This window comes from Rhea americana, unplaced genomic scaffold, assembly GCF_003343005.1.
Source record: "Rhea americana isolate MKP2758 unplaced genomic scaffold, rheAme1 scaffold_565, whole genome shotgun sequence".
In the NCBI taxonomy this organism is placed as follows: domain Eukaryota; kingdom Metazoa; phylum Chordata; class Aves; order Rheiformes; family Rheidae; genus Rhea; species Rhea americana.
Window position 1 is genome coordinate 99,845 of NW_028186718.1, and position 10,009 is coordinate 109,853.

The window sequence follows — 10,009 nt, forward strand, 5'->3', positions numbered from 1 at the left end:
CGCCTCCTTCGGGGAGACGCTCCGGCAGCGCCTGCGGGACGACCCGGCGCTGCTCCCGGCCCTGCAGGACGACGCCGGGGCTCTGCTGGCCAGCGGCCTGCGCGGCCGCCGCGACGCGGGGCAGGCGCTCCGGGGCCTGGCCGCCGCCTTCGAGGTGCTGGAGCTGGCGGCCCTCAACCTCTACCTCTTCCCCTGGCGCAAGGAGTTCGGCACCATCAAGGTGGGGAGCCCGGCGGCGCCCTGCCCGCACGGGGGGTCGGGGCCGGCTCGGCCCGGCGGCGGGGTTGGAGCCGGCCGAGCGGCCCGCGGGGCGTTAGGAGGGGGCTCCCGGGTGCGGGGTGCCGGGAGGCGCGACGCGGGCGCTGGAGCTGCCCCCCGCTCTCCTTGCAGACCTTCTCGGGGGCGTACGTGCACCGGCTGCGAGCGGCGCTCCCCGAGGCTGAGCTCGTGCGGAGCTTCGGCCGGCTGGGCTACGTGAGGAGGGACGACCACCACCTCGCCGTCTCCCGGCCGCCCCCGGGGCCCGAGCTCGTCGCCACCGCCTGCGGCTTCTTCGCCTGCCGGCTGGAGTGCGAGATCCTGGCGGAGATGGTGCTGCGGCTGCAGCCGCGCCGCGTGCGCGCCCAAGACCTGCTCGAGGCGCGGCGGCTCGCCGGCGGCGTGGAGGCCTGCGTGGAGGCGCTGCAGCGCGACGCCGGCGACGGCTGCGGGGACGTCGTGGACCTGTACCAGGAGCCGCCGGCGGGCCCTGCCGAGGCCGGCCCTGCGCGAGGCCGGCAGGATGCGGCCCCCTTGCTGCTGCCCGGGTCCGGCCCGCGGGAGCGGAGCGCCAGGCTGTGGAGGGACCCGGCTGGGCCGCGGGGTGCTCAGGACGTGCCCAGAAGGGGCTGGGACCTCGCGGGACAGAGCGAGCTGGGGCAGGAGCCCCTCCCTGCCGAGGGCAACGCCGATCCAGACACCTCCTCTCTCCTCTTCCTGGAGCAGGAGCTCGGCGCGGCCAGCAGCTCCCACGATGCTGCGACCACGGGGAGCTCCTGCTGCTCCCCCCTTGCCCCCATCCTGAGCTGGGCGGCAAACCGCCCCGCGCAGGGCCCGGGCGGCAGGGCCGTGCCGGGGGAGCCCCAGCAGCCCCCAGCGAGCGGCAGGCCTGGGGATTTGCCCCCCACCGCCCCGCCGCCTGCCAGCGGGGAGGCACCGGAGCTGCCCTGCTACCAGCTGCACTCATGCCTGCGCCGGGGCGCGTTGCCCTCGTACTGCTGCACCACGTGCCAGCAGCTCCACGCCGGCGCCTGCGCGGCCGTGCAGGCCTGCCGGACCCACCACCGCGGCCAGGAGCTGCGTGGCGAGAAGCAGCAGCGCCTCTGGCTGCAGAGGACAGAAGTGGACATGCTGCTGGCCGACGGCTCCGGCGCCCGGCCCTAGCGGGCAGCAAAGCTGCGGGACAGGGCTGTGGCCAGCTCCTGCCAGCCCGGCTTGAAGGGGAACTGCTGCTGGCCGCACTGCGTTTCCTGCGCAGCCGGAAGGGGATCTGGGCGGCTCACGGGCCTCCAGGCAGCTGCTGCTTGGCCTGAGGGTGAGGAGACTGATGGTCTCAGCCCAGTGCTCCCTTCAAAGGGTCAGGGCAGCGGGGCCTGCGCTGAGCTCTGCAGCCCTGCTGCTCGGCGGCACCAGGTAGCCTGTTCCCCCCTCCTCGGGCCGTGGGTCCCAGGCTCCGGCGTGCCAGGACCAGTCTCTCCCCACCCTGTAAACGGCTCAGTGCATCTCAGTAAAATGCAGCTGCGCATGGCATAGTAGTCTGGTCCCTGCGGGGAGGGAGCTGGGAGGAACCGGCTGCGTTGGCGTCAGCACAGCYCAAGGGGGTGGCTGGGACGTGCTCCTGGGCCACCCCCCTTGAGCCTGGCGGGGCTTTGCCCTCACCTCATTGGGGATGTTAGGCCACGGCCAGGTCTGTGCTGAGCAGCAGCTAGAGCCCTCTCGCCCTTAGCTACATGGAGGAAGAAGCCGCTCACTTGGCGCCACAGGGCACAGGACAGGCAAGGGCACAGCCCTGTTACCCTGGCAGAGCAGCACTCTCCTCCCAGGACAGTGGGGCCGGGCTCCGCTAAAAGCTGTTTCCAGGAGGCAGCGCCCATGGCTGTCCCTGCTGCGCAGGGCTGAGCGGGTGGGCGACACAGGAGAGGGTACAGCAGGGCATGGCTCCTCCCAGCCCAGCTGCGCAGCAGGATGTTAGGTAAGGGCACGGCTTCCTTCCTGCCCGAGTGCTGTGGCTGTGCCCTGGGAGGAGGCTGAGCCCCAGGAGACGAGCGGTTCATTCCTCACCTTTGCTGCTTGCAGATGCTTTTAATGAAGACAAACCCATGCATGCAGCTGGCATGCTGCAGACAGCGAGCACGCCGASGCCTCCCCCCGCCAGCCCTCAGCCAGCACCCTCACACCTCACCACTGAACCCGAGGGAGGCCTAGGGCCACCCCTCTCCTTTCTCCCACCCCGGGCAGGCAGCGCTGCTGCTGCCAGCCCCAGGGAGGAGGAAGGCTCAGGGCTGCAATCCACCTGCAGCTCCCAGCGCCGCCCTGGGCTGCAGCCTCTTTAGATCTGGAGCAGCACAAGGAAGCTGGCACTAAGCAAAGGGAAGCAGGTTGCAGCACTGCCCCATCGCAGTCCGGCCCTCTTCGCTCCACCGCGGGACCAGCGATTCAGCCGAGCTGTCTGGCTGGTGCAYGTTCCCATCCCAAGCAGCTCCACACAGGACCTTGGAGTGTTGGCGGCTGGGACAGGCTCCCCTAGYGAGGCCCTTCCTGGGGCTGATAGGGTTGGGGCAGCACAGCCAAGGCCTGGCCCGGGAGGCGACAGCGCCCGCAGCATTAGTGCCGCCCCACCGCGGAGCAAGGTGCAAGCCCCCAGCGGGCGGCAGAGCGGGGCAGACAGCCTGCACCCAGCCCAGCCACGGGGCCGTCCCTGCTCCTGCGTCGCTGTACCTCCTCCTGGCAGGGCTGGCTCCTGCCGGCTCCCCAGGGCCGCAGGCGCTCCCTCCCACGGGACAGYGGTTCAGGGCTTGCTGCGCTTCGCCTGGCTCTCCGTCCCTGCACTGGTAGTGGCCGCTCGCTTGTTGCGATGGTGGGGGAAGGTCGGCATGAGCTCTGGCTCGCAGGCTGCAGGGCAGAGGAGAGTCAGCCAGGCCCAGAGCACCGCAGCCCCGGCTGGTGGGGGAGGCACTTACGCAGCGGTTTCTCCTTGAAGTAGGAGCTCTCCAGGCAGTCTTTTGCAGTCGCCCTGTGGAGGAGAGGAGCATTGTGGCAGATGCTGCTCCCAGCCCTAATGCTCCTGCCACCTCCCGTCAGCCCCAGGCAGCTCGGGGGAGCTGCAGCAAGCCCTCACAGGGGGGCTGGGCTCTACCACCATGTCCACAATCCTCACTGGCCAGCTGAGCGCTRGCCCGTGCTCATCTCTGCCAGTCCCCCCACCGGGCTCATTCCCACCTCCAGCTTTGGGGACAGTCCCCACCATGCTTGGAGGGGGGCAGGAGTCAGCACTGTTACTTCCCCCCAGGGCTGTCCCCATGCTCCTCATCCGTGACGCATGTGACCCACGAGCAGGCGAGGGCAGGTTTCCTCCCCTGCCTGCCCCAGCTCCTGCCCAGGCAGACCTGAGGATGGCTCTTACCGCTTCTTGGGATCGTACATGAAGAGGAAGTTGAGCAGACGTAGCCCGGCCTCTGACAGCCAGGGGAACTTGTGCTTCAGGTTGTTGTAGGGCTGCTTCCGCAGGGTGTACTGGCTCACCAGGGGCAGCTTGGAGAAACCCTGAAGGAGACAGCAGGTGAGGCCAAGGCAGGGGAGGGCAGGCAGGGCAGGCAGCAAAYGCGGGACAGCTCTCACCGGCCAGATGTTTTCATTGGGTGTTCCCAGCAGCTGCACAATCAGGTCGATTTGGTGAATCTCCGAGGTGCCTGGCAGCAGCGGCTTGTGGGCCAGCAGCTCAGCAAGGATGCAGCCCACGGCCCTGCGGAGCAGATGACACTCAGGACTCAGTGGGGGCAGGACCAATCCCTCCATCAATGCCCAGTGCAAGTGCAGGTTTGTGGTCCTGGCTCCTGCTGATCCCCCTTCTGCCAGTCTCGGGCTGCCTCGTGTGCTTTGTCACCACCTGACGGTCTCCCCTTACCACATGTCAATGCTGGTGGTCTGGGTGGTCATCCCCAGCAGCAGTTCAGGTGCTCGGTACCTGTGCAGGGGAAAGCACCAGTTCAAGGCGACTGTGCTGGAGCCTGAGTGAGGGAAGGTCCCACAGCGTGGAGCACTACGAGCACTCATTCCAAGTCACCCTAAGCCAGCACAGTTCAGCCCCCTGCACTAACCAGCAGCTACTCACCAGAGCGTGACAACTTTAGGGGTCATTGGCTTCGGTGGCATCCCATAAGTACGTGCCAGCCCAAAATCCGCTGCAACAGAGAAGCGGAGTCAAGGTCAGGGGGAGGCAAGCTCCACGTTGTCTGCATCGGTGAGCAGGAAGAGAGCTGCAGCCACATCAACAGCAGGCGCTGAGCTAGCAGAAGCGACAGGCAGCTGCCACAGACTCACCAATCTTCACGCAGCCTTTATCAGTCATGAGCAGGTTGGACACTTTCAGATCCCTRCCAGGAAACAAAGTGCCTGGTCAGCACCATCTCTTTCAGACTGCTTCCTCCCATGCCTGCAGCTCCGCAGCGCTCTCAGGGAGGTACAGAACACCCTGATCACTACAAAAAAAATGAATCTTATCGTCAGCTGACACCCCTGCTCTGCCTGGTCTCCCAAACTGTGGGTCAAAAGCACCAACTTGTGCCACTCCCCTGATCAGAACTACTCCAGCAACACAGGGGTAGGAGCTGGAGAATCACACAGCAGTTTGAAGGCTCAGCAGGCTCCTTCCAGCCCATTTATTCTCCCTGCCACCCGCTGCGGTCTCTTTTCCACCACATCCATCTTTCTGCTCCTACCTGTGGATGATGTAGTTCTCATGAAGGTACTGCAGGCCCTTGAGGACTTGCAAGATGATACATTTCACCTAGGGACAGAGGACACGAGCAGTAAGCCCCTCATGTTAGCAGCACCAGCCAGATCAACCCCTGAAGGTTAAACCCACTTTGGTGCCCTAAGGCAGGATGGTCACATGGTCCCCACAGTCCTTCTGCAGTCTGCAGGGTCTCTCTGTCCTGCAAGTYCCTCGTGTCCTCCAAGCAATAGCTCGCTGGCTGCCTGGAGGCACTCCCATGCCCCAGCCTGCTACTCTGCTTCTCTGACAGGTTGCTCCAACCCAAAACCTGGCCTGGAAAGCCCCTGAAAATCTTATGTGAAAACCAGCTAACCTGCATGGCCCAGGAATTCCTACTTCAACTACAGCTTGACCAACTCTGATAAAACCCACCCAAGCAAGAACACAAGATTTCAAGGGATCACAAGGTCCGGGGAATCCCCGCTGGTGGCCACTGCGTTTTGGCTGCAGTCACAGCACCCTCTCACAGCTGCCCAACCTTTACCTGAGTCTCTGAAAAAGGCGTCTGCATGTTCTCGAGGAGGCTGGCCAGGTCTTGTTCACAGTAGCCCATCACCAGGAAAATACTGCAGGAGACAAAAACAGTCAGGTAAGCCACCACTGGCCCTGTCACCTCAGTAGTGTCCCGGCTTGAGCCTGTGAGAGGAGGCTCAGAGTGAGAACAGCTACCACTTCTGACAGACAGAGAGGGCAGGAGACGACGGGAGGACGATGGGGGGACTCTCACCTCTCCAGGTGGTTCCCTACAACCACCTCCTTCAGCTCCACGATGTTGGGGTGCCGCAGCTGCAGCAGCAGGGTGATCTCCCGCAGGCTGCTGATGGGCATTCCTGCAGAGAGCGACAGCCTCGCTGCACAAGTGCCTCTAGCAGGACCACAAACATTGCAATGAGGAGTCCCCCACCACTGCCCCAGCGCTGGTGCTGCAGAACAGCGGCTTCTCTGCGTCTTCATTACCATCTTTCTCATTGTCCATTCGCACCTTCTTCAATGCCACGGTTTCATCTGTCACRGTGTCCCGGGCACGGTCTGGAACAGCACCGCAGGCCACACATTCAGCACCAGAAAGCAAACACTGGTTTTATCAYGAGCCGGTGCAGCGCCCCCGTTGACAAGCCACCTCTCAGCCCTGGCCATGCTGACAGCAACCTCAGCCCCAGCCTGACGCGCTCCCTCCCCCAAGATGCTGGCAGACAGGCTGCAGCGTGCAGCACGCAGCCCTTCCGCCCAGCAACACACRCCGAGGGCTCTGTACGTGAGTCTGCAACAGGGCCCAGAGAGCGCAGGCRGCGCAGCACTTACACACTATGCCATAGGTGCCCTCCCCGATCCGATTTAACTTCTCGAACTCTTTCACGCTCCGGCATCTTCCCAGCTGGAAACAAAGAGCTGCATCACAGACCTGCTTTGCCCCAGGGTGAGAGCTATTTTTGGGACAGCCCTCAATGCTCAGAGGTTTCTCATGAACCTTCCTGCTGAGACTCAACTTTGCTGGCAGACTGATGCGTTAAGCCATGGCCCGGGCTATCATCTGGCAGGCGATTAACAACTGCAGTACCAAGTGGTGCTGCTCTGGTATTTACGGAGCAAAACTGTGTTTCAGGAAGGTCATGGACACTTCAGCTTAGCCCRGGCTGGTGACAGTGCAGGTTCTTTTGAGCTTTCCATACACAGCTCCGTGACAGCACGCCAAGCCTGCCACTGGTCCCCACCTGCCACCACTGGGGCTACGTCCTTGTCCCCAGCGCATGCATCTCTCAGCCTGCCCCATGCCCAGTGGGTTCAGTCTCTGCTCACCTGTGRAGCCCAGCACCCTGCCCACTCCCAGACCACCTCAGCAGTGGGAGAACCTCATGCTCTGTGACAGCCCCACTACCTTCTTCCCTGGGCTACAACTGAGGCAGGATACTCTGGGTCACGAGTCTGCTATGGGGGAGGGCAGCCAGCACCCTTAGATGGGGACAACCCAAGCCTCCAGACAGCACACCCATCACACCCAGGACACTTTCCACACCAGTGACCCAAGGACTCCCTCAAGGACTCCCTCCTCTTCTGGCTGCTAGTCCTCCCCCTCCCCCCCCCAAAAAAAACTCCACAGATCTTCATGCCTCATCATAGGAGCATCTCCCTTCCCCAGACACCCTCCCATAACCCGAGAAGCCCCCTCCTCCTCCTCACTTYCCCCAAACACCCATGCCTCGTCCCTTCTCCTTGCACCCCAGGACACCGCCTCCTCCGCCCCAGACCCTCTCAGAGCCCGAGRCCCAGGGAGCCCCTCGAAGCCCCGAAATGCCCAGGGCCACCCASAACCCCTGAGACTCCCTCACCCACCCTCGGCCTCCCCCCAGGGTGCGGCGGCACCCAAAATCGCAGGCCTGCCGCCGCCCCCCAGGCGCTCCTCCGACCGCTCCCCCCTCCTCAGACACCCCGCAGCCCAGGGACGCCCCGCAGGCCGGCTCACCCGGTCCCCGGCCGGCACCTCGAAGAAGCCATCTCCSCGCAGGCGCCGCAGCCGCAACGGCTCCGGCTCCGGCTCCGGCTCTCCCTCAGCGGCGGCGTCGGCGGCAGCGATCCCCTCCGCCATGCCGCCCGGCCCCCCCCCTCCCATGCGCCGGGACGTCACTTCCTGCTGGAGCCCGCCCCCCATAGCGCATGCGCCCTCGCCATTGGCCGACGGCGGGGGGGGGGGCCTCCCTGGTACGCATGCGCCGTACCGCCCCTCTCCGCAGCGCCGAGCCCACCCTCACGCATGCGCCGAGTCGGCTGCACGCGCCAGAGCCCGGCCTCGCGCATGCGCAGTGCCGCACCTCCCCCCCCACGGCGGCCCCTTGGCAACCGTTGCTAGGCAAGGCGCGGCCTGCGGCGAGAGGGCCCGCGGGGCCTGCGCCGGCCCGGGCGAAGCGGGGCCGCTCCCGGCGCCGCCGCCGCGGAAAGCGAGGCCGAGAGGAGCTGCGCTCTGACTAAGGTTGCTATTCGGCGAGCGGCGGGGGCGCGGGGCTGCGGCCTCGGCGCGCCCCGGCGCCGCTCAGGCCGTCTGCTGCTCGGAGCSGTAAGGCTCCGCCGTGCTGGGCTTCCTGTGCACGTAGTACGGCCCGTAGTCCACTACATCTCTGATGGTCTGGGACTCCGGGAGGTCGTTCAGCGAATTAAAGGAGGTTGAGTCTTCCAGCGGCCCCGTGATAACGATTTTTGGAACAAGAGTTCTTTTCTTCGTTGATTTTTCCCCTGAGGGAACAGAGAGGGGAGGAAGCCTTGTGTCAGGGCCCCCCGCCTGCTAGTTTGCTCTGAAGCAAAAAGCACCAGAGGGAACTGGCAGCACCAGAGGTGCTGGCAAAGCAAGCAGGCTGACAGACAAGCGCCAGGTCTAGGCGATTTTACTGAACTAGAGTTCGGAAAACCAAGGGAGGGGGAGAGGGAAGGCTAGCTGTGGCAGTGCGACCCATCAGGAGCCTGGTGAGCACTGGGGACAGCTGCCAGCACAGCAAGGGAGGGATCCTGCTTGGGAGATTCCTTGGGATCCCTCCAGGGTCTCAGCCCTGCCCTGAAGAAYGCCAGGAAGCTGCTGGCTACCTGGGCCACTCGAGCTGGGACAGCCCCCTGCTCGATCCCTCTTGTTTGTTCACCTCCAGGGAAAATGGGAATCACTTAAGGAAGACTATCTGCAGGACCATAAACGAGTGCCAGGCAAACACCTCCTGGGCGCAGCTACACAGAGCGCAGCCTGGGTGCAGCCGGTGACTGCTCTGCTCTTCGTCCCCTACCTTTCTGGTGGGGTCCATCCGTCAACAGATGACTGGATTGTTTCGCTGAGAGTTGGCTGGCGACGCTGTGGATGTCGTGGCTGCCYGTGGGAGCCGCCCGCCTGTGCGCTGCGCCCTGGCTGCTCGCTGCGTTGTGCTGGCCTCCCGCTGCAGTGGGGATTTTGAACGCAAAGGAGAAAGGTTGGCTAAAACTCTCCCATTGTCAGCGCTGCGYTCAGAGCTCTGGGACCCTGCAGTCRTTGGGAGTTGCTCCMCACCTGCCTTMCCCCACAGCTATTCCAAACACACATCCAGAAATATTTGCTATGTGTAAAAAAGTTCATTAAACTTGGCTATCTGATCAGAAGGAGAGCACAGCACAATAGGAAGTGCCCCATTTCTCTTCTCTCTTTTATGTGTGTGCACAGAGCTAGAAGAAAGACTGGAGCCATCRCATTGCAGGAGAAAAGGTTTTTATAGCAAATTAATCACACTGAAACTCTTTGTGCAGCAGAAACCCATAATATGTTGTTCCTTGATCTCTCCCTCTGCCCACGAGATCAGGTTGGGTATAAAATTTCTTTCTGTTGGATGAAGCATTTTCAAAAGAGAAAATCTAGGTTGATGGTTGCTCCCTCTTGAGCAACGTGGAGGTGCTGACAAGGGCACGTGAGCCCCGTCGGCAAGGGCCAGGCCAAGTCGCCACCCACAGAGCGGGGAGGGAAACGTGTCGGTCCACCTAAGCACCGGCCGTTCGGCCCCGGCGCGCCGAGCTGCCCTGGGGAAAGGCCCGTTACCTTTCGTGTGTGTGGCCCTGCTGAACACACGCCCCATAGATGCGCGGCGCCGGGGCCGCCCCGGCTGACCTCGGAGCTCTTTGTGACTCGTCGGCGACCGCCTCGGCCCGGGCCGCGGGGAGACGGCGGCCGCCCCGGGGGGCACCGCCCGCCCTCGGGGTGAGCCGGGCAGCGGCACGGGGCCGAGCCCCGGTCCCCCAGGCACGGCGAGGCGGTTTGAGGCGCGAGGCCCGCAGGACGAGGGCCCTCGGCCCTCCCGGCGCCTCCCGCTCCCCGCCCCGGTCTCCCGGGCTGCGGCAGAGCAGGGCCAGGCCCGGGACGGTCCCCGCCGCGGGGCCCCGGGGCAGCGCCGGGCCCCGGCCCTCCTCCAGGCCGGCCTCTCCCCGGCCACGGTTCCGGGTAGGAGCCGCCCCGGGCCCCCACCGCGCCCCGCTGCGGGG

General features: G+C 64.6%; 3 protein-coding genes across 3 annotated transcripts in view; 2 read left to right on the top strand and 1 right to left on the bottom strand.

The window, feature by feature from the left end:
* Positions 1 to 4: 4 nt before the first annotated feature.
* On the top strand, positions 5 to 1,786 carry SPATA2L (spermatogenesis associated 2 like; the record flags this gene model as incomplete). Its single annotated transcript, XM_085318956.1, has 2 exons — positions 5 to 220; positions 391 to 1,786. Coding segments are annotated over 2 exons (1,248 nt in total), but the record flags the coding sequence as incomplete, so codon positions are not given.
* Positions 1,787 to 2,315: 529 nt separating this feature from the next.
* On the bottom strand, positions 2,316 to 7,627 carry CDK10 (cyclin dependent kinase 10). The gene is made up of 13 exons (XM_085318959.1): positions 7,494 to 7,627; positions 6,335 to 6,407; positions 5,990 to 6,061; positions 5,760 to 5,862; positions 5,517 to 5,598; positions 4,977 to 5,044; positions 4,579 to 4,631; positions 4,370 to 4,439; positions 4,163 to 4,222; positions 3,877 to 4,000; positions 3,662 to 3,801; positions 3,219 to 3,271; positions 2,316 to 3,150 (listed from the first exon to the last, which is right to left on the bottom strand). Exons 1-13 carry the CDS (start codon positions 7,614 to 7,616, stop codon positions 3,047 to 3,049), a joined length of 1,125 nt encoding a protein of 374 aa, XP_085175085.1. The 5' UTR covers positions 7,617 to 7,627; the 3' UTR covers positions 2,316 to 3,046.
* Positions 7,628 to 9,608: 1,981 nt separating this feature from the next.
* CHMP1A (charged multivesicular body protein 1A) overlaps positions 9,609 to 10,009 on the top strand; it is a 6,331-nt gene continuing 5,930 nt past the window's right edge. The window contains exon 1 of the mRNA XM_085318957.1: positions 9,609 to 9,651. Coding sequence (XP_085175083.1) covers positions 9,609 to 9,651 — 43 coding nt within the window. The remainder of the gene's footprint in view (positions 9,652 to 10,009) is intronic.